The 26,689-nt window shown below is 40.6% G+C and overlaps 2 protein-coding genes across 2 annotated transcripts; both read right to left on the reverse strand.

Annotated features, from left to right (window-relative positions):
• Positions 1 to 1,928: 1,928 nt before the first annotated feature.
• Positions 1,929 to 22,330, reverse strand: LOC137186565 (enhancer of mRNA-decapping protein 3-like). The gene is made up of 7 exons (XM_067595597.1): positions 22,234 to 22,330; positions 21,090 to 21,269; positions 19,858 to 20,054; positions 14,474 to 14,836; positions 7,132 to 7,285; positions 5,616 to 5,833; positions 1,929 to 4,972 (listed from the first exon to the last, which is right to left on the reverse strand). Exons 2-7 carry the CDS (start codon positions 21,251 to 21,253, stop codon positions 4,638 to 4,640), a joined length of 1,431 nt encoding a protein of 476 aa, XP_067451698.1. The 5' UTR covers positions 21,254 to 21,269; positions 22,234 to 22,330; the 3' UTR covers positions 1,929 to 4,637.
• A 257-nt stretch (positions 22,331 to 22,587) lies between these two features.
• Positions 22,588 to 26,441, reverse strand: cyp1a (cytochrome P450, family 1, subfamily A). The gene is made up of 7 exons (XM_067595584.1): positions 26,330 to 26,441; positions 25,033 to 25,906; positions 24,753 to 24,879; positions 24,558 to 24,647; positions 24,166 to 24,289; positions 23,883 to 23,969; positions 22,588 to 23,693 (listed from the first exon to the last, which is right to left on the reverse strand). The coding sequence occupies exons 2-7, from the start codon at positions 25,870 to 25,872 to the stop codon at positions 23,396 to 23,398; spliced, it is 1,566 nt and encodes a 521-aa protein (XP_067451685.1). The 5' UTR covers positions 25,873 to 25,906; positions 26,330 to 26,441; the 3' UTR covers positions 22,588 to 23,395.
• Between the last annotated feature and the right edge of the window lie 248 nt (positions 26,442 to 26,689).

A 26,689-nucleotide genomic window follows, 5' to 3' on the forward strand; every position in this document is an offset into this window, starting at 1 on the left:
GGTCTGTATTGTCTCATGTCAAAATGTACATGGTATACATTCTTAAACAAATATGTTTAACAATTTACCACAAAAAAGAATCCAATATGAACCCACTGAAGGGCCCCCCTAATCTGATTATGGTGCCTTCACAATAGTTTTGTCATAGACCCTTTTGACAGCAGACATTTAGACTTGTTATAGCAAGAAAGTCATGGGTGTAATTAATAACAGCGCTGACTGCTCCACTCCATATTCCAGTAAGTAAACAATAAGTGTACAATACCATTGCCCTGGAAGTGGAACACCCATCTGAAATGTGGCCTTCATTAGTGTTATTAATTACATGTGTGCTTATCATGCTATGACATGTCAAAAAGTTGTGAAAAAGGCCTATACCTTAACAGCCCAACTTTAAGTGCATGAAGTAGACCTCTGGTGTATTACTGCCACTGATATGAGCAGAGTTCCTCCAAAACTTACACGTTTGCACACACTTTTAACAACAGGAGTAACTAGAAGTACTGCCTCCCCTCCCTCCACTGAACAAGTCAAGTTACAGTTCACATCCATGTCTGTCCAGACTCATTTAATATTTGTAGTGAAGACTTTGAAGGAATTTAATAAGATCACCGCAGTTTCAAGGTGGGCACCCAAAATTAGTGTCACCAATTCAGTATCCGATCAAATGAGAAATATGGTCACAATCTCCTCTTCTGCCCCTGAGTTATGGAGTTGAATAACAGCCAGAAAAGTGTTTTTGCAGAACATCATGATGTCACAGTGAAGTTGACCTTTGACCTTTTGGATATAAAATGCCATCACTTCATCATTTTATCCTATTAGACATTTGTGTGAAACTTTGTCATACTTAGCATCTGATTCTTGAGTTATGGCCAAAAATTTGTTTTGTGAGGTCACAGTGACCTTTGACTACCAAATTCTAATCAGTTCATCCTTGATTCCAAATGGACGTTTGTGCCAAATGTAAAGAAGTTCCCTTCAGGCGTTCCAGAGATATCGCGTTCACAAGAATGGGACGGATGTGAGGTCACAGTGACCATGACCTTTGACCACCAAAATCTAATCAGTTAATTCTTGAGTCCAAGTGGACGTTTGTGCCAAATTTGAAGAAATTCCCTCAAGGCATTCCTGAGATACTGCGCTCACGAGAGAATGGGACGGACGGACAGATGGATGTACAGCCTGAAAACATAATGCCTCTGGCCACAGCTGTCACCGGCGCAGAGGCATAAAAACTCCTTACATCAGGCACTTAGTCTTGGCAGTTCAATAACCTGTGCAGGAATAAAGCATGTGATTTACTTATTCAAATAATGGCTGTTATTGCAGTGCTGGAAGAAGTGATCACATTTAAATAAAAGCAGCACTACTACAAACAGAATCCACCACGAGTAGTTTAATACTTTTTCTTTCTTAAAGTATAGTTGAGTATTGAATGTAAATTAAATCACTATGCAGAAAGGACCCTTTCCGAATGTTATATTATTATATGTTTAATTACTTGATGGCTATTACTGATTCATTATTGTGTAACCATGTGAATGTTGCAGCTGGTCGAGATGGAGCTAATTCTGCCCCCTTTAAATACTGTTGGGTAGTTCAGTCTACAACAATGAATCATATTTAATAAACTGATTTGTATTTTAAATGTTAATATACATGTAGTTATATATATGTAGTTACTAGTAACCATAACTGTCAAATAAATACAGTGCAATGAAAACGACAATAATTTTCTCTTAAATGTGATGGAGTTGAATTAAAATAGCAATAAATGGAAATACTCAAGTAATGTAAAAGTGTTTAAAAACTGTACTTGGATACAGTACTGGATTAAATGTACGTGGTTACTTTACTTGGATACTTGTTGTTTTCTTAACATCGTGGTCTTTCCATGGTGCAGATATTGTACAGTTTACACACAGTGTTTGTATAATATCTTTTATTTCATTTGCATATAAAAGAAGCACCCACTGTCACCCTGTACATCTGTATTTTGTCCAGATGCAAGGATCCAGTCCAAATGTGTAACAATTACATATTTTTTGCATTTTGCCAGATGTTTCAGACACCACAACAGATTATTGACAAAAACATGATTTTAGATAGTGTTTTCCATAGGATAGCTTTAACAGGCTTGCAAAAGGTACTCAATAACCAAAATGCATTAACAAAACTTGAGCTACAACATATTTTCCAGCTTATGTCTACCTGCTTCCCAGAGTTAACTACACTTCTGAAAATGAAGAGATACCAACCTATCAGCAGGAAAATGAACATATTTCGTGTTGAAATGTTTTCCTTTTTCCCCCTTGCACTACTTGACCTCAAGATGTGACACCTCCCAGTGTCAACTTGCAAGGCTTTTTTTTTTTTTACACAATTTGTTAAAAAGTCATTACTGAAATTTTTACTACAGATTTAATCATATTTTTAGTGTTTCATAGTCAAATAGTAGTTCTGAGAACACAATAAAACAGGCTGCAGTCTCCTGGACTGCCCTATGTTTTTCCCTGAGTTGAGGTTCTCAGGCAAATGTAAAATATTCAATTTACATAAATATTTTGATTTGTAATTTTGAACTTTGTAGAAATGCCAATAATACAGTAACCTATTCTTCCCCTCTCTACCAGATATGCACCTGGCATTGGGTAGTTTCTGGTTTGGGAAATCTCTCAGGAAATAAAGACATGCAATTCTCAGATTTCTATCAATACATCAACTCTATTGCTTCTTATTGGCAGCCACTGTTGTTGCTTCAACTAAAACTGATCACCACTGCATCACACACAGCTAAAGTACTTTAAACAGAAATGTGTTTACTGCTGTTGAGCTCAAAGTAACAGTTAAGGTGTGAAGTTAAAGCTTATTAATGCTGTTATTTGAAACTCATGACTATAGTTGTATGACTCTCAGGTTATTAACTTTAAAGAGGACCTATTATGCTCATTTCCAGCTCTATACTTTTATTCTGGGACTCCACTAGAATAGCTTTGCATTACCGCTTCATATTAAAAATATTTTAAATAACTAAATAACGGGAGACTTTAATTGTGAAGAATTTAAAGGAAATGACACATGTTCCTCACCGAATTAGTGGAGCTTCCTGAGCAGCGCTAAAAAACGGTTGACACAATATATGGATCAGTTAGAAATAATGCGGGGAGGAATAGTACAAGCAGGAACAGCCACAGTGATGAGCTGCAGACGACTAGCACACCTCCAACAGGTGAACTACTTATTTTACTTTGCCCTGCTGTGTAACGGAAAAACATTCACAGCGTACCAGCTCGACTCCAGTCATAAAACACCATAATGTTAGCGGAGCAGGGCAGTGAACTTGTGCACTATGCGTGCAGCAGATGGCCATGTAAATAATCCATCACAAGCTGACGTCAGCTCGGGCTGAAAGAAGAAAAAAACTGTTGGAAACCGAGCATTCACAGCAGTCTGAAGCCGGTGCTCTTTCCTCACAGGGATTATTTCTACATGCATTTAACTCATTATTTGACACTTTGGCAATGTTTAATATGACCATCAGACATTGTAAAATTATATATATGACTGAAAATAAGGGAAAGCAGTCTGAAAAGAAGTTAATGACACAAGGATTTAAGAGCTCTTAAAAAACCTCACCTGCATTATTCCAAAAGTGCATAGCTGCCAATCTATAAATAAGGCTGTTTTCTTTGTTCTTGTAAAGTTGAACATTTTACTGATCTGAGGTTTTCACTCAAGATCTCTATGCTGACCAAAAGAAAGGAAGGTGGCTATTTCACTGAGGGTTGCTGAATTTGATGTGTAAAAATAGAAAAGATTAAATAATTAGGTTTTGCTACACCTAACTAGCTATAATCCCTGGAGATTAACCTGGTCCACGATGTTTTTTGGTCCTTGGAATGTGTGCTTCAAATTCCTGCCTAATCTGCAGGCCTACAGGAATACATAAAAATGAATCCTCATGTGTGTATGCTAGCAGTTCTCATTTTCAGTGTCAGTGGTTATCAATGCAAGAAAAAGAGTGCAATCAGATGTAATGTAAATGCAAATATGAAGTATTTACATTTTAAAACTGCATTATTCCTGAGATGTGTTTGAAAAATAAATACAAATATAGATTCTTTGTAATATCACCTTTTCAGTGTGACATACTACAACCATAATTAGACAAAACACACCCATTCGGGTAAGTAAAAATCTGTAATAAATTGAATGACAGAGGACATGGACGTCAACTGTGGGGCAGTTGAGAGGTGGGTTTGGGTTGGCAGACAACATTAGGCTGAGCTGTGCGCCGGGTCACAGGGTCAGGACCAGACTCCACATGCAATCTACAGGAGGAAACAGGAACTGTGTCTCTGGTGCTGGTCCTGGGGTCAGAGGTCACAGATAGACTCACAGTGGTCAGCATTTTGTAAACATATTCACATAGTCATGGAGCCCTTATCAAAACACACCAAAGAACAGGAAACCTTCTCCTCTCAAAAACAAGAAGTGTCGCACGCAACATGCAGCAACCCATGGGAGTTTCCAGGAGCTAAGAAGAAAAACCTGCAGCTCAGTCTTTCAGACGATGCCCCCAGACCTGCGTATACACTTTGTAACATTGATTTGGTCATATAGTTGGTACTCTGTTATGCTGGGTGCAGAGGGATGACAAATTTACATCCAAAGGGTGAGTGGTAGTTGATCCCAACTTCCTGGAAAACCATCTTAGGGATGCCAATATCACAGAGGTAGACCCTGCTCTCTCTTTCCGGTAAAGGTAGTGGAAGGCCCAAAGACAGGGTCCACTTCGCCTCGACAGTCTGATGCTGTTCACCGACTGGAGGATCGATACTGAGGACTGGAGCCCGGTTCTGGTTGGCCCAGTCAGCGGCTGATTGGTACCAGGACTGTTCCCTCAGCAGTGGGTTCTCATGGCAATCCAGGCAGTTGATAACGAGATCAACGGGGCTTGCAGGCAGATCTGGAACACAAGTAAAGGAGAAGAAAAAAAATGCAATTGGTGTTTCAAAGTTACCTCAAAAAATGTGAATACTGTACATTTTTGGTGCATCTGATCCTGCTAAAAACTAAAGCAAGAAGACACAGTGAAAACAAGGTTTTCAGTGTATATACACAGGAATCTGAAATCATCTCATTAAAAAAAAAATAAAAAATCTTCATTCATAAGACTACTTAGCCCTGTGTTTTCTGAACTACAGTCCTGGCCTTAAGTACAGTAATACCAATGAATTAATAGTTTAAAGTCATAAATCAAAACCAGTTTCTCTCCCATTTACTTAATGTCATTAAATATTTTGCAGAGATGATACCACCAAGTGTTCTGAGTCACTCTTGTGCTTCCAAAATATCAGTCAGTGTGAGCTTTCAGTCAGAAGTGTTTTCAATGTGGCTGCTCCACTAGAGGGCAACATTTGTCTGTGCTGGTCTGCTCCAACATGAGCTGATCCTTAGATACTCAGTCTCAGGATCATGTTAACTTTTACCGCCATCAGTCCGAGCACAGATCAGCCTTTACACATAGCTTGGTCCTTCCCATCAGTGTCATTGAAATCAGTGTAGGCAGGAATTTAATCATCTAAATATTCCCTATTGGTGTGTTCTACCTTTGATACTGGCCACCTGCTTGACGCTCGTCCTGCTGTAGAGGTTGACCTCCCTGGTGACTGACTCCTGCATCTTGACAAAGTTGGGCAGGAACAGGATGACCTCCACTTCATGGTTGGCCAAGTGTCTACCACAGCTGATGCCCTGGGCCCCCTGGATGTGGGGGCCACACAGAAGGACCACAGTGGGCCTCTGGTGGACATTTTTTGGGGTGAGCCTGGGAACATTCAATAAATATGTTATTCCACTCAAGTTAATCCAAAAAAACAAAGAATAATTCCCCTGATAGATGATCAATGTGGTATTCATCAGTTATACAGTATCTATGTAATAAAACAAATATTCACTATGTCATAGGTGGGCTGACTAGCTGAAATTCAAACAAAACCCAGAACCAAGACTTTTGCAGATTTTTCTCCACCCTGCCAGTATAGTCTGTATGTAGTTCAGTTGGTAGAGCAGGTCCACCAAGATTGGTGGTTTAATTCCTGGCTCCTCACATGTTGACGTGTCCTTGAGCAAGACCCTGAACCCCACATATACGCACCATCACCATTCAAAACAGACACAAAGGATATGTAATTCCAATGATAAATAAAATAATAAAATATTTGGTTTTATCAGACAGTAGAGGAAGATAAGACGTTTGTTGTTGTTGTTAATAATAAAAACTTATCTGTAGAGTTAAAGATTGCTCAGAACACTGAATTTGCAGTTTCAACTTGGCACCCATCAATCCTCCAATTGTGCCACTAGTTTTTTTTTGCAGGCTATGAAAAATAAAAAATATATGAATGCTGCATTTCTCTGCATACAAGCAGAATATTAATTGGTTTGAGTATCTATATTCACATTATGAATATGAACTGAATGAAACAGTGAACACCATTGTAGCGTCTGTGACCCTGATGATACAATACAAAATTAAACAAGATCTGAGGCTCACAGTAGCTCCTGTGTAAATTTGAGACACGCAAGTATCACAGCCGTACTGATAAAGGATCTGAGACAACAAACCTGTTTGTTGTATGAGCTACTGCGCTGTGGCTCTTTGATCTTACATGAGAGTACACCGCTCATAAAGGTGCAGGTAAACAATACTAAACAGGTCTGCCGCCAGTATCTATTATCTATTAGGATGTTTGTGACCTGCTGTGTGACTGCTCGCTGCAGTACAAGAAAATAAGCCCTGAGGGGGGTCAAGGTTAACACTGTCTTGCTTATGTAGAAACATAGTAGTAAATATGATCGCCATGGAAACTGGGAAACATGACATGAAACCAGAAAGTTGGACAGACCAGCTCTAATAATTGTCTAAGTACTCAGAAAGGTATGTTTGGCATTGTGTTGCACATTCTTTATGGTTATTATACAAATGACTCTATCTGCACTGTACAGTACATCAGATAAGTAGTCAAACATCCCAGAAACTGATTAAGTTCATTCTTTTGCAGACTTCCCAGACATTGGTAGGTCCTCTTGTCGGTCTGCTCCACTAAGAGTGGTATTTCTCACCTGTTTGGTCCGCCCAGCAGAGTGAGAGCCATCTGACTGGAGCAAACACCTATCGTCTCCAGCCTGCGCTCGATAGAAAGGCCCCAGCGCTCTGCAGCTGCTAGCAGACGCTTATGAAGCTCATAGGGCACGCTTGGAACCACCAGGCCCGAGTCTGCAGAGAGAAAACATGAGGTGAGATGGACAGCAGAAAGGAAGTTAGGAAGAAAAAAAAAAATGAATGCTTTCTATAGTTTGTCATTTCTATGACAGAAAATATAGCATGTGTAAATTGTAGTGAAAATGGTAGGAAATCAATTCCTGAAACAAACACATATTTGTACTTTCACATTCTTGCATCCAGTGATATGGTCTGACAAGTTCCAGAAAACCCACACAAAAGGATAATGTTTGTAAATTAGCCCTGAATTGTAATACATCTTCATAGGTACTATGTCATTTAGCAATTTATCTTCATTAGTGCCTTGAAAAACAACAGCTGGAGTACAAGTCAAGCCCAGTAACCCGACCACTAAGATGAGGACAAACGTTGGTCTACAGATTACCACCCTCTAGGTTCTCAGGATGTGGTAGTTACATGTAAGCAACACAAATCCTAATGCGAGGAACCCATTCCCCAGGGAAAAGCCCCCTCCTCATGACCCGATCTTGTTCCCATCACAGAAGATTCTCCATTTCCTCTCCTGTTTGTCACCCCTGTCTGCGGCAACAAAGGGAAGATTGGCAGCCTTTACAAAACATGACAAACATGAGGCTACCAGAGTGAGACGCCTATCCCCTGCAGGCCCTGGGTTCACACGCACCATCACATGGCTTCTGACCAAACCTCAACCCTTAGCTCTGGGACGGGGTTCTACTGGGCTGGACCCCCCACCTTGACTGCTGTGTCAGTCAAAACATACAGCAGGTTAGCGTGACACGAAAGGGGACAAACATCATGTGCATATGAACACCTGCACCTGTATGCCAACGGCTTGTGGTGAGAGATTGGGAAGGATAAAACATGGGGGATACATGGTGGTGACCACCATCAAGGGCTCTGAACAGTGGATTCAACTCAAAACAAAGTAATTCATAGACTACATTTTTAATGAAGACGTATCACCTTACCTGTTCTCAGTTGAATCAGGAACTGTATGAAACTATTTAAAGGACCACACCACTTTCTTCAAACTTATCTCCATGTGTTTAGTGACAGTAGTAATGATCACTTCATAATGCATAAGCTGTCAATGCTCTCTACAGTTCTGTAATGGCCCAAATATAAGATGGTATTTTATTCTGATAATTAAATTTGAAAAAGTGGGGGTCGTCTTATATTCAAGCACTAAACAATTATGTGTACACAAGATCAGAGATCCACTTTGAATGGAGAGTGTTGCATTGTGGGTTGGTTTGTAGCCTCATTGTTGCTGTCATCGAGTCCGTTTATAGTTCTGCAGTTGGTCAGAACTAAAAGTGGTTCATTTGCTCAGATTACCCTGCAGGAGTTTAAGGCTTGTGTAATGTGGTTTTCTGCCATGGAGGAAATAAATTAATGACAAGTGAAAACAAAATCATTAATGCATAAATGGACCATTGATCTGTCAAGCAGCCAAGAAATACTGCTGTCACAGATGACAAGGAGCTCAAAAAGAAAGATAACTGTCAGAGGAGATCATTTTGACCACTTACAAAAGCCTGAGAAGAGACAGTGTGAGTATACGACTGATAGACAAGCTATGCAAATGTGGGATTTATGTTCTACGTTAATAGAAGTATTTCATTTTTACATGAGAAAAGGCATGAGGACTCCTTCTTCTTGGATTGATAGTATATCAGAAAACAGTTTCCCAACAGGACTTTGAATGTGTGTGTTTGGCGCTGGAAAGGACGGTTGTCTTATAATCAGGCTCGTCTTATATTTGGGCCAATACAGTACGTTGCCAATGAAGCTAATTCACCCCGAACTGTTTTGTGGTCACGCAGTCCTTCAGACATCAAAAACTACAGCAGTTCAACCTGTGCTTGCCAGACAAATAAACAATACATCCAACACTTGATGCCACCTACAACACTGAGTAAACCACCTTTTCTTACACTAGCACAAATAGCCAGATAAGACTTGTTATTAATACCAAGACAGTAGCAGCTTTCGGGTCAGAGCAGCAGGCTCATGAGTGCTTTACTGTATATCCCCACTCCAGCTGCCAAAACAGTTAGGGATGAAACTATCTTCCCTCTCTGTCCTCAAGTACCCCTGAGCAGAACACTTGACTCATTACTGGAAAAAGGTGGAAGAAAGGTTATGTGAGAAACTGCTCACATGTAGTAAAATGTTGGGACAAATTTACTTTGGATAACAACAGATGGTTTCAGAGAATTTTGTGAGAGAACAAACGCATAATGTAGACCTACGTTAGCTTGTACTATTCTAGTCCACTGGGTTTAGGGTTAACTCATTTTATCGTAGTAAATTTAACATGCAGCACATGATGTCAGTGACTACTTCTTAGAATTATGCAGATGTTTTGCTTGTTAAAGGAGAAGGTAGGTCAGAAATCTTGTAACTCTATGCGGGTCAGGAAAGTCCACTGACATGTGACTTTAATAACTTTTACATTTCAAAGGTAGATTCTGTTACACAATTCACCTCCTCTTTAGTAGTCATCTTTCTTTTGAGGAAAAGACTTAAATCCCTTTGTTTTTATGTGTTCTGTCATGTCAAGTCACCTACCCTTGTCATAATCGTTCTCTTCTGAGTATTTTTTTGAATTACTGTATTACATAACTCCAATTCAGCCTTTTATCACTGTACAAACTGAAGTGTGTGGAAACCTTAAAGAGCCCGTGCTAATCCCTGGCTGTCTATTGCCTGTGGCACATTAGAAGGGTAATGAAAGTCAAGCTAGGGGAACAGCACGGCTCAGGATCCCTTTGATAAATAAAGCTGCTGGGAGCCAGTTAAGTCCTTAATGGCCTCCTACAGATCTCTGGCCTGGTAGCTGAGAATTTGGTGGCCTTATGGGAGTGCACAAATTCACAGTGACACCACATGCACGCACAAACACCTCAACCTACAACACACTCACAACAAGTTGATGTACAAACATATACACCCATAACTTTTCATCCAGGCATGCAACACGAACAGAGTGACACAAACGTACAACCACGCAACATACACACACACAAACACACACACACCCTCATACACAAGATAATTACATATAAACACAGAGACTGATGCCGTGCCTGACTAAAATTCTTGCTTATCTTTAGGTTGGCCCTGCTCCCCTCCCACTATTCTTTTATTGATACCGCACAAAGACTGGTAATATGTTTCAGTGGGCAACAGAAATCTGGAGCATGCCAATCCTCATGTGAGCGATAAGCACAGGAAAGTCAACTGCTTCTTGTCATGCAAACCGCTGCCTTGAGTGCCAAGCTCAGAGGAAGTGGGTGTTGCACTAGTATGCACTAATTGCTTTTCAACCATCCCACCAGGTGAGCTTCTTAATAACTCTCTTGCTGAAGCTGCCGCTACCAAAACTACCCCCTCTGTCCACACACACACACACACACACACACACACACACACACACACACACACGCACACCATCTCCTCCTTCCTCACACTCTCACACATATGCAGTGATTTATGCACACACACACACCCACTCTCGATGTGGTACAAAAACAAACTCAGCAGTCAACTAGCTAAACCGGGTAGCCATGAGTATGCAGCAGCACTAAAATAAACTGAGGTGGAAGCAATCCTTCAAGCATGACAAGGGAACCGACAGGACTGAAAGCAATACACGCTGGCTGGATGCGGGCCATGTGTGACTAAGGCTTGTGCTGGGATAGGGAGGGTTAGACAAGGCTGTTCCATTCATCTCTGCTGAAGATCTCAACTCTTGCAGGTAGCAAGATGGGGGAGCGGGTCTTTTGGGGCACAGCAAAGATGATAAATGCAGTAATCAGTGAGATTCCTTTTTTTATCATTTTGGTTTTATGTTGGTGCTAACAGCCTACTTTTGAGGCTTTCTGCACAATGCTTGTCACAAATCACTTATCCACTAAAACGTGTAACTTATTTCATCAGACTTTCTGTTAATTAAGTTTTTTTGTAATTTGTCTGGTCTGCCATTGTGAGTACTACTGCTCATATCAACTATTCAAATCAATTTTGAGTACTTTAAACCATGACAAGTTCTTGAAAACTATAAAGTCTTACTTACTGGTACATACAGTCAGATCAAAAACTCTTGACTGTGAAGAAACCAAAGAATCCTGCACACTGTTGATCATTTGTACTCACTTTATTTGCAACTTTTCCATCCTCAGACCTTCTTCAGATAATATTCATGTCATATGAATTTTTAATATACAATTAAATGGACATAATATATTCCTGGGGACTAAAACATTGGGAAAAAGTGTGCAGATTTTTGGATTATTTCACAATCAGTTTATTATCCAACACCCCAAAGCAAGAACTTTGTGTGAGTGTGAGGCCTTTATAAAGGTGAAGTTAACAAGAATTCATATGTGTCACGAGTACTATGGTTCCTGTGTCTTGCAATCCCCATTGCTGGCCTTCTCTTTACCTGACAGCATGCAATCACAAGACAAGATCACGACACATGCACTAAGTTCGCTATCTATCCCATGTCTCTTTCACACTGGGTCACTAGGTCAGATGGGTTAAAATATTTTGTAATGACAAAAATTTTGAAGTCTGCATCCTGCTTTCTCCAATGTGACAGAGCACAAATAAATAAATAAAAGAAAACTAGAAACACCAGCTGACAGTTGGCTTTGTTGTAATTTGTGTTTTGAGGCATGGCTTGTTTGAACTGAAGAGGTTTCAGTGCACAGCTGGAGTCAATCACACCACAGGAAAACAAGACAATGGCAGAACTGAACCTACAGACTGCAACCTTTACAATTAACAATGGTTTATAGAAACAGGCTTGTCAAATCCCCATACCAGTGCGTTATGGCAACCCCAACATGAAGCCAGGCACTTTGTTTTTCTTTCTCTATTCTTGCCATTGTTGATTTATCTATTTACTGGCAAAGATTCCAGGTCAACAGCACTGTGGTTTGTTCCTGCTTGAGAGGTGCTGTTTATGTAAGGCTGTACGGCGGCATGCTAATTACAGAGTGCAGAGGATGGGGATTATGATGACAGCCCTGGGAAGCAGACCTGCCTGCACGGTAAGAAAAGGAGGCTCTGCTTGGCAGCTGTGCCCAACTCCGTTGTGTCACCACCAATCAGATGACAGTCTGGGCTAAAAATCCTCGAAACACCATCACTACTACAGCCACCGTGTCACCTTCACAGCCTGATGAATACATAGCAAAAATTCTTATCTTTCATCATTCTTGTTCCAGTCGCTGTACTGCTATTATGTTTCAGGAAGGAAGCAGAAATACTGCATATAAACCTTAAATCCTGAGCAGAATCACAAACAAAAGAGATGAAAAGATTTTAGTGTTAATTCTGAAGAGAAGTTTTGAGAAAAACATATCAACATAGTGCCATAATGCCAACTACTCTGTCTTGTGACAGAGTTGATCCTGCTGGTTATAATAAAACACCTATACATACTGATACACCCCACCAGTCAACCCTTACTCAAGTTCCACCCACCCTCTATGGCTCCAGCTCCTATAGACTGAAAAGATACAAAGACTGAGGCATTTCTCTCACACCTTGGACTCCAGGGCCTGTGCTAGCGTGCAATTTACTTATCTTGTGTCTATATTAACCAGTTATGTAACACACAGGTTCCTAGAGTGAGCTGAAGTGTGAGAAAGAATGGTCTCATCATTGCAGTAGGGATGTGTGTGTGTGTGTGTGTGTGTGTGTGTGTGTGGGGTCAAAAGTCACCCACATGCTAAACAGTAACCAGAAGGATATGATTCCAGTCAGCATGCCCCAGGGTGACCTCTCTCTGGCCAATGGGGTTAATAGGCCTTGTGTCCACTTCGAGCCCCTCTTTATAGCGCATGTTGTTTTTCTCATTGTGCTCAGAGGAAAGAGACACTGCAGCACATTCCTGACAGTGCCGAGAGCCTCTATAGTGATCAGTATCAAGTGTAAAAAAGGTTTAAATACTTCAGATTTTGGCAAGAGTGCAGCAATGACATTTCAAAAATGTCTGTTGGAAACTATTTTTGTCAGTATCACTGGGTAAAAACAGTGTTATTAGATAAACAGATGGTAATCCTGGTCAAAGTTGAACTACTGAAAAAAATGACTGTCCAAAACAAACATTATGTTCACACAATTGACATGTTTACTGATAAAAATGTCCCAGAGGGAGATTTCATTTTATCTAAAAAGGTATTTCCCAATACTATAGAGACAATGTTAACTATCTCATGTGAAATTAAATCAGGGTGAGCATGTAGAATCATTTATCTCGTAGGGCATGAGAGAGGGTACCAGGTGGGTGAGAGCATGCCGTTCATGAGATCCTCAAGGAGGCTCAACAGTGACTTATTTTCCCTGATGCCAATAATAACAAGTTTCACTGTTTTTTATTAAGAATAAACTTAATTTTACAGTTTGTTTAAGGGAGACGTTCCCTTTTGACATAGAGTATAGTTATATATAAGTCAACTGATTAATGGACATTAATGGACAGGACAACATTTCATTCAGTTCATGGTTCCAGCTATTCCTCAACCAAACAATCCATTTTCCTGTTTCCAGCTTCTCAAATGTGAGGACTTGCTGCTTTGTGCTATATATCATTGTTAAGTACCCCAAATACATTTAGGGTATAGAATTTTCAACTGACCAAACAAACGTGTGTGTCAGTGTGTCTCTAAATACTTAATTGACTTCCTTAATCCTGTCCATGACACTCAGCACCGTCAGCAACGTTAATCTATAAAAACAGGTCACAAATACAGTATATACTTTTATTTTAAGACCCAGTAATTCGCCTTAGCTGGGCACTGTAGCTTTTAGCAAATGTTACTCAAACAAGTAAATAGTGGATTTTTTGGGGACTATTTTCAACTGCAGCTACAAAATTATGTTCCTCAAGGATTCTACTAAATTCTGCACAGTAAACGCTTCCTATTTATGAATGTGTGTTTCAGCTGAAAGCCAGTTGACCTAAAACACTCTGTGATAAAACAACTGTCTTTGCAAATTAACAGTTTCAATATTTATTGATTTCCTGCCATATTGACAGACAACATATCTTAAGAAATTCTATAACATAAGAGGACATGCACATACATGATGCCCTCGCTCCAACATATGTGTCTGTGCGTGCATGTGTGTGTGTGTGTGTGTGTGTGTGTACACGAGTATGCACATGCATTTTGTTCTCACCAGTACAGTACTCTTTACCCCCATGTTGAGGCACTGTTATCTGCCGGTATATGACAGGCTTGCCCTCCAGAATATTCTCATCATGGCGGTAGGACAGGGGCTTCTGTTCAGCCTGCGCGCTGTGATGCTGTGCCCTACTGCTGTGGCTGTTGGTCCCATCAATCTTGGAGAAGACGGCGGCTTTGTCGAAGAGAGCCAGGTTTCCCTCAAAGTCAAAGTCGGTGTCCAGGTCCTCATTAGTCCCGTCTCCGAAGCACTCGTCATCTTTTTGTCTCATTGGGCCTCCAGCGCCTCCATTCCTCATGCAGTTTTTCCTTGATGTGGCCTGAGCTGCCCCCCTGCTGTTAGATGACCCTGCAGGGGCTGGAGAACATGCTGAAATTAATTCACATTTATTTATATAAATAACATTTTGCTAATAGTTATTGGATGGAGCAGAGACTTCAAAACAAGAAAACTACAATTGCTCTTGCATTCAACCACAGAATCATGAATTCAGTTGAATCCACGTTAACCAGTGATTCATACCCCAAATTCCAACCACTGTTAGTGAAGTTTAAGATTAAACTACAGGTTTTATATAAAGGGAGAGGTTAATATATTTGGTACCCAAAAATATCTGAAGAAATAAAATAAAATTTACCCGAGTGCAAGATGTGTTAATGAGAAAATACTGTCATTGTACAGAAAAAGGGTGCTATTTTCAATAAGCAATAATGTATTCAATCACATATATTTGGCATTCAACAATAAATCCAAGGACACAAAGTAATCATATGGATAAGGTATTTTCAGATCATGGGACATCCACATCTTACTCCAAATTTAATTCACAAGTAATTAAACCCAACTAGAGTATGAGAACTGTAGTCTGAATCATCTCTAACATACAGTGCAGACAGATGCACATGTAAACACTAAATTCATGACATACAACTTCAGTATGTGTCCCTGGGACTAAATGTTAAAAACTGAGAGTCCACAACAGAGAGGAGGAGGCTCTGCTCTGAGCTACCATAAGACTATATTTGCTTTAAACTTGCCAAATGCATATCCCATCACTCAGCTCTGCTCAAATCTAAATCACCTCTGAAAGGAGCTATAAGCTGACACTATAGGGCTGTAGGGTTGTAAATGGTGTAATCCATACACAATAAGTTCCTGCACTCAGCAGTTTAAAATTTTGACTAGGTGCTCGTAACTCCTTTTATCTTGTGTAACTCAGACTGGCGACCTCCTTATCCTCTCACAGTTAGTTACTTTAACCCGTTGAGAACAAAACACCGCTGACAGAAACCACACAATGGCCGACTGAGCGGTGCTCAATAAAGTTTACATACATGTAAGCACAAACAAAAAAACAACATGAACCTAGAACAAAAAAAAAAGAAAAGAAAAACTGGAAAAACCTGGCCTTCAACCCCAACCATCCTGAGCTCTCACGCTAACCAGGAGACAGAGAGGCACAGTCGCACGCTACTGTCACTGTGACAGCTAACGTACTTTGGACTCTCACGCAAGACACTGGGAGGCTCAGTCACACTACGTTTATACAAAGCTACTAATCAACTAGCGTCTAATTTGAGACCTGACTCAATATCACAGTATGGACTCACCTGCGAGTGTCAGACAGGAGTGATTTTTGGATTTTTTTGCAAACATTCAGCAGTGAGTTGTGACACAATCAGTGTTTCCATCACTGCTCTGACAAAAAAATTACACAATATTAATGTGTCTTTTTTTTTTTTTAAGTGATTTATCAACTATAGTTTTTTACAAATAGCAAGAAAAACATTACTGAGACGTGTTGTGGAGGAGAGGGCGAGGGTGGTGGGTTGGTGTACTTACCTGTGTGAATGGGGAGAAAAGCTAGAGTCTTTATTACCGTGAGCCAACAATGTCATTATTTACAAGGAAGTGTTTTGTCATGCTATGAATCAAAAATCTGAACAGCTGGGCAAGGCTCCAAGTAAAACAAGCTAATGAATAGCGAGCAGCAAAGTACACAGACAGACAGTGAACTTCACTGATTTCAGTTTAGACAAACCACCACAAATTACTGCAAACGCACAAGCCATAAATGTTTCAGACTGATAGATGGGTTATGGTAAATTTGCACCGTTAAATAAATAAATAAATAAATATCAAAACACAGTGTTAAATCTGTGACAAGGCATTCAACTAGGAAACCAGATATAGAGATTTGATTATTCTTCTTGGGGGATCTCCCAGCTTAGTTATACTTTTCTAAAGTACAGGAAGGTTGCTGGTTTGAATGACTGATCAAGCTAAGAGAAACTGAGCATGAATCTGTGATGTTTATCATTGCCTCAATACCTACAGCTGATGTGCGTGTGAGCAGAGCACTTGAAAATCCCCTTACTCCACTGTCTTGCTGTGTGGTTGATGATGTAAGTCTGTAGTCACACTGGCAAAACTTTCAGTGTGATATACAGTCCGTGGAGTTGTGTGAATGTGAAACCAAAAATGCATAAATAAATGCACAGCAAAACCCCTTCCAAGATAATATAAAGCTTTACAATTTTCTGAAGGAGGGGCACATGGAAAAACACTAACATGGTGGTTATGGGAACAGTTTTCACAAGGGCAGAGTCTGCAGCTCCTCTTCCAAAATGCACTTTTAATGGGATCTGTTTGGGTCTACTGGAATTTGACTCTGCTTTTGGAGGCCTATGCATCATTCACAAAAGCAGTCCGTTTCTAAATTCCCATCCTACTCTCCCAGAAAGATCAATGGCAGATATTCAGAAACCATTTCTGGAATCCGCGATCTTGTATAAGCAACGGCCCACCCTGCTTTCCCTTCTTTGTGGCCGGGGGGCTTCTTGGGAGCATGGCATTGCGTGTGAAAGGACCAGCCCTGCCCAAGCCACTCAGCACTTTGGCCCCATGCAATTTGGGCATTAGCTCCCTGGCCACTAGCCTGAGAGCTCGAGATTAAAATAAAAACTCAAAAGGTAAACATTGCCTCCACAATTGATATCGCTTTGGCCTTCCGAGCACACTGGGACAACATGGCTTCCTGTCGGGGAGGGGGGAGGGGGGGGTTTCCTGTGCTGAGCAGGAGGGAGGGAGTGAGAGGACATGGGGGGAGAGAGAGAGGACAGGAGGGCACCGAGGCACGAAAGCCAGGCTTTGCATAACCTTCTCTTTAGGAGCAGACACGGAGAGGGAGGGGGAATGTTTATTGATCTTAGTCACACACATATTGTAAAGAGGAACTTTGGTACAAGCCTTTAGCACGCTATGGGAATCTTAGGGGGGAGTCATAGGGAGACAGTGTTTGGTCCCATGCTCCTGCTTCTTAATAGTGACACAAAGAGTAGGAAGAGAGACTGGGTTAAACATGTGAAGCGAGCTGCAGGCCTTGCTAACACAATATGAAAAATGCACACCACATTATGAGCATTATCACTTTTCCTAGGAGATTTTTTTGAAAATGAAAAGGACAGAGGTTTCCCATTATGTAAGCTTCATCTTGCAACACAGGAAAACCATCAAGGCAGAAGCCATTTTTACAACTACGCTGAAGAATATTACTCCGTGTCCTTTAGCCAATTCCACTGACCTCTGACTCCTCCATTGTATGGTGATCCTGAGTGTGAAAGTGAACTGACTTTAACTAATTCCGGCAGAGGCCACAGAGCTGTCCAAGCACGCTTCCTGCTGACTGGATGTTGACTGCTGGAAATGCTGTTTTTAACCTTTATCTAATCAGGAAGGTTGAGTAACACATTCTCATTTTTACAGCTACAACTTGGAACTGGGAGAATGCAGATGTGCTTCTCGGTCTCAACGTGCATCAAAATGAATCTCACAGCTAATCACTGCATGACTGGAACATGTGACAACAGAACTGTGCTGAAAATGTAAAAGTGAAACTACAGTAAAAGTGAAGGTTTTATTAGCTGTCCTTAACATTTTAAAGGTTTAAAAACTGCACAAATACATCCCAAAAAAGCAATCTTGGCAGATGTTGAAAGCAATGTAGATGCAAATAACAGAAGCGTTACATAATAAAGGATATCAACTTTGAGGCTAGTAAGTCACAGTTGCAACAAATGAGTCACAATACATTCTCAAATGAGTCTCTGCATCTGTCAAAGAGGAACAGCAGTCACAAGTTGAGCCTAAACAGCAATGACTGGAAAACACTTGACGGGACATTTGCTCATCAACACTACAAACCACAACATAAAAAATGACAACAGAAGTGTCTCAACCTTCTCCTCCACCGTCCCAATAAATACACTGCAAGCTGTAATCTAAACAACAAATATCACTTCACAATGGCAGAATGTTTTGGCTGGAGCTACTGCGCCAGACTGCATTACATTGTTAAGTTTTCCTGTTAATCTGTCTTCCTCTTCTCTTCATTATTTGTTTAGACTAGTCGAGCTGTTGGACACATTAAAGTCAACATAACCTCATATTACAAAAATAACATTAAACTAAATTCCTTTCCCTTACACGGATCACACATGCAGTGTGTGAAAATGCTTTCAGAACTTTTCAGACAGCATAATAATCTGACAACTTTCTCAAACTTTTTCTCCAAAAAAACGCAGATAAAATGTTCACTTGATCTGCAGTGACAGCCTCAACGTCATCGTGTAGGACAGTCAAATACAGTGATGCTGAGGGGACTTTGCATGTTTGACTCATCTTCATGGCAACTTGCTGGGAATTAGAAAAAGAGTTGGATAATATGTGAATCTGTTCAATAATATCTAGTTTCTGTTATTCAACAGAGCAGTACTGTATGATGTAAAAATACGTTCCTGTCATGTAGTACATCATGACTCCTAACACGTACTGTCCAACAATTGTCTTGTTCTGGGAAATACAGATTCACAATGACTAGACAAAAGCCTCAAATAAACAGGGCCTTTCTAAACTTGCAACATTTGTAAAATAACACGTCAATGTTCTGGTATCTGGTATCTCTTCCAACAGTGAACAATTGTTGTATCTTGGCCAGCACCTGCTTTGTTAAAAGTAAAGCTCACAGGCTTCAGTACAAAACCTGATTCTGCTTTCTGATGCTGATGCTGTTGGACGTAAATCATATGTGGAGAATTAGCATTTTGATGTGATGCTCGCGTCCAGCTATTTCTTCCTATATTACTTACTAATTAGAACACCACAAGAGATCAATTACACAAAACATGTCCATTATGCTTGGCTTAAGTTTAACGGGATACAATTCAATATTTTTGACCTTTACACTAATGTCAAAATGACACGTCACAAAAACTATGTCCAGAGTGTACATGCGAGGCTCATTATTATTGGGCATCGTGAATCTGTAAATGATGTAAATACTTTTTCACTATCATTTCCCACTCATATACAGTACCTACCTCTGCGCAGGATGGTGATTGGAGCAGTGCTGGCATGAGAGCTGCTGCTTGTTACATGAGGATGAGTGCTCCTGTTAGTCTGACAGTGACGCCCAGCGGGTCCAAAGGTGGCTTCTGTTGCAGCTCCCAGACCAGAACCGGGCTTGCTGACTGCATTCTGGATATCTAAGAACTTCAACTCCTTGATATCCATGGCACTACAAGAAAAACAAATCAAGACTTTATTTGGAGCTCAAACTTTACTATGCTGATGTACTGGAAAATGTAAAATGTTTTCCCCCCATTTTTATATTCACAGGTCTCTAGACTTATATATTAAGACACTTATTTTCAGTCTGCATGCTACAGTATAGAACAATCACTTGGCCTGTGGTAGCTCTTTGGGTGGAGCAAGTCACTATCACTTAAAGGAATAGAGGTTTCATCCCATTAGGAATTACATTATCTTACAGGAGCCATTTACGGAAACAGCATGAGCAACCACTCTGGAATGTATTACGTAACAAACATGGATCATGGCAACCAAAATTTCCCACCACCAGTCACATCCACAATAACCTTAACGGGAAGCATTGAACTGTCTTTGGTAACATTTCTGCTCTAGGTTTGTGAAAGATTCAATGAATCACATCCTCTTTCTACTGTCTACAACTTTGTAACTATTCTTTCTGAGTTTCACTCCTAAAATTGGTCAAAACCAGGAAGCACTCAGAGCACATACCTCCACCAAGGCAGCACAATCCTATAAATTTCATATTTTATTCAAACAGGTGCAGTAGATCAGACGTGTAATGATGTGATCCTGTTCCTGGATTTGCACCTGGATTCAGACTTGCAACCAAACTGATCACTTGTTCATGGATCAATGGCCTAACTTAATGTAACCTAATGTCACTGAAATGTTTTGATACCAAACATAAATATTACATACAAACAACATCCTCTGCACTCCAATATAAAAATAGTTTGATTTTTATGACTTCTTATTTATTAATCCATTCATACAAATAGCAGTAAGGGACTACAAACTACATTTCGTCATACAATCTTGTGTTGCAAAATGATAATAAATTAATCTTGAATCTTGAATCTTAAATATAATCCCATTTGAAGAATTAACTACTTGTGGAGCCTTCAACATTGCCCAGGGGAATCATGTAAATCTGTGCATGTTGTGATGTAAGTGGATGTGCTGGAGGAGAAAACATGTTAGCGTCTCTCTGCTTTCTTACCTGAATGTGACCTCAGGAAGAGGACACCTGACCCCATTGTGATAGGGCTCTCTCAGTGAGATGGTCTGGCTGGCCCGATCAACAGATGACACCTCTCCCTGATAAACTCCCAACGTCAGCCCACAGTTTATAGACACAACACTACCCAACCAGTCTGTGGCCATTCTGCTCACTCTGATCCTACGGTCCAAACAAATAAGTTGTATTATAAACAAAATATACGAATTGTTAAAATTACAACTTGTCTTTGACATTTCCAGATATAACTTCATGTACAGCCGAGGCCAACAGGCACTGAAGATTGTGGGTTTCAGCAATGTGGGAAGTTAAAATGTACCATTTAAAAATGTATACATGATCTGTATTTTATAGCATGATTCAAGAACTTTTAGGTTCCAAATCTTGAAATTTGGTCGTATTTAGGCCAGTAAATAGTTATAGGAAATAGTCAGAGGGGTTGGGGAGTTAGTTCAATATTTCTAAACCAAACTGCGCTGAATTATCCGCTAGTTAGTTTATGGTTGCTAAGCCTATGTGCGACGTGTTCACCCTGTAGTTCCTAATTTAAGACGTTTTACATGTTGATTCTGGTTTGCTTTTTCCACCAAGCAGCACTTTCTTTTAACTCAACAATGCTGCAAGCGACGTTACTTCCACCACTACAGACAAACTGGCGAAACAATTACAAGTTTGACATTTAATTGAGATAGAAAGTTAACTGTTAAGTTTGATGCTTTTTCAACACTTTGTGAATAAAAAACTGACACAAATATCTGTTCCTCCATGAATAAAGTTGCGTGGAAATATAAGCTAACGTGAATTTGAATATGTTGTTTGAAACTATTTGAAGTATCGTTCAGTATTAAAAACGTGAGGCAAGATAACCTTAAATTTAATATCCATACGACGGTAGTACTCGGAGAATTGTGGGGTAAATACATGGACATACTAGTAGTAAATACATGATTAAATCACAACATTTAGACATGCAACCACTGCTGGCTAGCTTGTCAGCTAACATTAGCTTCTCTTTTGCAGCTGGTCTGTTTGCTGAGCTAGACGGACTGTTGTAAAGCTGAGACCCGTGTGAGCTAGTTTATAAAACTAAACCTGAGTAGATTCAGTCGGTAGTCGGTACATTTACCTTGTCGTTAAATATGAAGCAAGACGTCAAAGAAAGCCAAATCTCCGGCTGTTATTTGTGCCTTTTTCCGGGTTGTGAGGTCACGTCACTTCCCTTATCTGCCACGTGGGTTTGTTGTGATTTTTTTTCTCTCTCTGAAGTTGAAATCAGTTCATTTCAGAGCTCAGTATCGTAGTCTGATTTATTCTGACTTATTCTGACATGGATTCACCTTTTTGTACATCAGTGAACACATCCTTTTATGAGGTGGTCACCATTATTATAGTCAAAATTATATATGTGTATGTGTGTGTTATGTGTGTGTGTGTGTGTGTGTGTGTGTGTGTGTGTGAAATCAAGCAAACAAGATGATCATTTCAATGTATTTCTTATTTTATTTGTGTGGCTGATTAAAGGATGTTTCGTTCACTTGCTCATACATATTATGCACCATTGATACAATAGAGTAAGAAATACAAAATTGTATAGCCTACTGATATATTCCAGAAATCCCTGGAACTCTTTTGGCGTCCTGATAAATCATATAGCACAGCAACACTATTTCACCTCAAATTACAAACGCTAGGCACATAAAAATTACTTTTATAAAATACAAAGAACTTGATATACACACACACAATCACATTTTGGGATACAAATATAGCTTCAGTGTCTTACATCCACGTTATAATGGATTTAAAATATTTAGCTTACAAGTGTAGATGGTATCATAAGGTAATGTCTGTTCAGTTCAGAGTCTTACGTCACAGAAGAAAAATGTAGGTTGCAGTGGCCTAGATAGTAATGCCTATCCAGTAAAACATACTGTATGTCCCAACAAGGCAACTTATTCTCCATGTGTTTTACAACTTCTGAATGGAAGCAGTTTGATTTACCAGAGAAGAGACCAGGAGAACCAAGTATCTCCTTATACTTCACTGAGAAGCACCAACCATGTGCAGCAATATCTCATAGAGAATCAAGAACATGACAGAGATATGTTCACACAAACTTAGACATCTCTGATGATCTGCAACAAGCAAATTTCACTTATTTACATCAAAGCCATTAGTTCTGGTGATCAAATTCGGCATCCTGGTGCCTTACATTCTGAGAAAGATGTATCTTTCACTTATTCTTAACCTGACTGTGTTGAGTTATACATTGCACATTATAAATAGCATCATTGCTCATTCCTCGCTCGCATTGTGGCTCTCAGCTGGCAGCGTTTGTGCTTCATTGTGAGACCGTATTCTGGGGTCATGTCCAGTGGCTCTCCAGGCATGGTGAGGAAGTGCAGCTTCTGGACAATGATTGCCAAGAAGAGGAAGACTTCATTTCGTGCAATGACCTCGCCGATGCAACGGCGCTTTCCCAGGCTAAAAACCAACACCTTCTCCCCTTCCAGCTTGTTGAGCTCAGTGCCGTCAGCGCTCAGGAAGCGGTCTGGGTTGAAGGAGGACGGATCTTTCCACAGCTCACTGAAAAGCGTAAAGAATGAAGACGTAAGATAAGCTGCACAAATAACCTTGTCATTGAAAAAGGAGGCTCATGATCAATTAGAGGTTTAATCCCCTGATTCAGACAGGACAAATTAGCTGGTTGTACTGGGCATCTAAAGTCACCCAACCCAAAAACATACAAAAAGACATCTGAAACATCATACTTACGGATCATGGTTGACCTGCCACTGATTGATGAAGACACATGTGTCTTTAGGAATGAAGAAGCCATTCAGAGATGTGTCTTTTGTGGTGCTAAAAAACAAACATTAAGACAACAGTTCAGTATAGTGTGTATTTATAAATCATATACACTCTGGTTGCAATAGCCATGTTTGTATCTCTCTCTTTGTGTAGTTTTGTGATGCTCATTGGATGGAGCGTTTCATCAAGACCTCATTTTTATATGCATCTATGGTACTATCATGCACTTAAAAGAGATGAACCTCACCAGTGTGGGATAGTGAAGGGCAGGAATGAAGAGTGGCGAAAGAGCTCCAGGATGAAGGCCTCCAGTAAGGGTAAGTTGGGTTTATCAGAGAGAAGAGGAGTGCGGTTCAGTCCCACTTTTTCCTCTGGAAAATAAAAAGTCCACTGAATATGAGTTCAGGATGAGGACGTTTATTGTAGTATATAGTCCTGTCTCGCATTTTGACTTGACTGAAGACTCACAGTCACCCATTTAACATTACTGTGTTTGCAAGAATGAAAATGACCCCTTTATATCCAGTATTCATCAAAGACCATGCATACATTAGTCCATTAATGTCTTGCTATATATATGTGTGTAATATACAAGGAGGTATCTTATCATGAATTATGGCTACAGTCAGCTGTACTTACTCAGTTCTTGATGAAGCCTTTCTTGTACCTCTGGGTAAGCCACTAAGTACATCACCGACCAAGACAGAGCTGTGGAGATGGTGTCAAAACCTAGAAGAGAAAAATAAACTTTGTGATTGTGATCACCTTTATTTTCTACTCATGCAGAGGTCACTTATGATCAGATGATTCAACAGGAGATAAATTCCAACCTACCAGCTCCAAACAGGTCATTGACAATCCCTACAATCTTCTCATCTGACATCTGGACGTTGGAGTTCTCATCCAACTTCCTGTCCTCGCAGTGATCAATAAGGGAGTCTGTGATGTCACGAATGTTGTCCTGAAAGTAGATCATTGGACAGTCTCAATAAATGCTGTACTTACATCCTGTGCACAGAGACTAAAAGGGTGAACAATGTATCTTTTTCATTGATAATGTGTAAGAAGAATGGACTAAATAGGATCATCATCAATGATTTAGTGAGTGCTGTACCTTGTCAAAAGTGGAATAGTGCTCGCTGACGATCTTTTGCACAAACTTGCTGAAGCGCGCATTGATGCTCACAAACTTCTTCATTGTTGCGCTGGGCAGGAACCGAAGAACAGGGATGAAGTCTGCAGGATTTCCGCTGCCCACCACCTGGCCAAACTCATCGCTGAGGTTCACCAAACTGAGCAACTCCTGGTCGTTGTGGTCGTAGCGGCGGCCAAAGCACATTCCACAGATCACATTAGCAACGGAGACAACGATGTGGCGGAAGGGGTCGAAGCTGCCGTCAGCCTTCATGACAGTGTTCAGCTGTTTGATCAGATACTCTCCCTCTTTGCAGATGTGTTCCTCCAGCACGCAGGAGTACTCTGGGGTCGTGCCCTCCAGGGTTGAGAAAGAGCGAAGGGCACTGTAGGCTAGCTTTCTGCGGGCACGCCAGATGCCGGCCTGGTCTGTACTGAAGGCCAGACTCTTGCCATCATTGATGAACTTGAAGCTGTACAGGTCAGGCCTGCCCGCAAAATCTTCCCCTTGCTTGATGAGAGCCTGTCGGACTGTTTCAATGCCACTCAGCACGACCACAGGGCGCATGCCGATCTGGATCTGAAACACAGAGCCGTAGCGCTTGCTCATGGCAGTGAGACTCAGGTAAGGTTTGCTGCCCACCTCCAGCACATTTCCAATGATAGGCAGGGGCTTTGGGCCAGGGAGCCGACGAAGCCCCTCAGGAATCTCAGTGTGGAAAAACTTGAGGATCAGGTAGACCAGACACACTGTTGTCATGGCCACCAAACTCTCAGATACCGACACTGATCCAATGAATGGCAGTATCATTAGCACCATGATGACAGCTCCTTTTTTCTGGTTACTACACAACCTGGAAATTAAATAGGAGGGGCATTAGAGTAGTGAAGGCAGGGAGGAGAGGTGTTGTGCAACATGTTGACTACATGCACCATAAAGTTTAAAGTAACTGAAGACTGTTGCTTGGCAAGTGTTGGTAATTAATTTGAGTCTACATGTTCACATGCTGCACAAAAACACTTTTTACAAGTGGTTGGCAATGCAAAGTGTTAAACTATATCAACTTTATTACCACCATGCTAAGACTCAGAGAAAACCAATGAATAAAACTCAATGATTAAAAGAATAAACATATGAAAAGTTGCAACTTCAAAAACCAAATTCATACTTATGAACAGTTATTGCAAAATAATCTCCATTCACCACTCTCCTCTTATCTCTGACATTGCCTGCTAGTTATAAATCAATTAGTAATCAGCAGTCATATTAAGCTTACCTTCGTCAAAGAAGAACAATTCTGTGATCCAAGAAGATCTCCCGAAATAGTAAAAATATCGTTTAGTAGAGTTATTGTCCGAGTTTACTCTCTTAATGTACCCAAAACAGAGAATGGGCTCTTGCTTTATAGTGCGCTCCACAGCTTCATTGGCTGCTGATCATGACGTCACCCCCTCCCCCCCATCTCTCTCTCCCTCTGTCATGAATGAAGTTCAGTGCAGAGACAAGGTGTGTGTGTGTGTGTGTGTGTGTGTGTGCGTGCGTGCGTGTGTGTGCGTGCGTGCTTGTGTATGTGTGTGTGTGCGCGCGCGCGCGCGCGCGTGCGTGCGTGTGAGAGTTTTGAAATTGTTTGAAACTA

The sequence above is a fragment of the Thunnus thynnus genome, chromosome 1, assembly GCF_963924715.1.
Source record: "Thunnus thynnus chromosome 1, fThuThy2.1, whole genome shotgun sequence".
Taxonomy (NCBI): domain Eukaryota; kingdom Metazoa; phylum Chordata; class Actinopteri; order Scombriformes; family Scombridae; genus Thunnus; species Thunnus thynnus.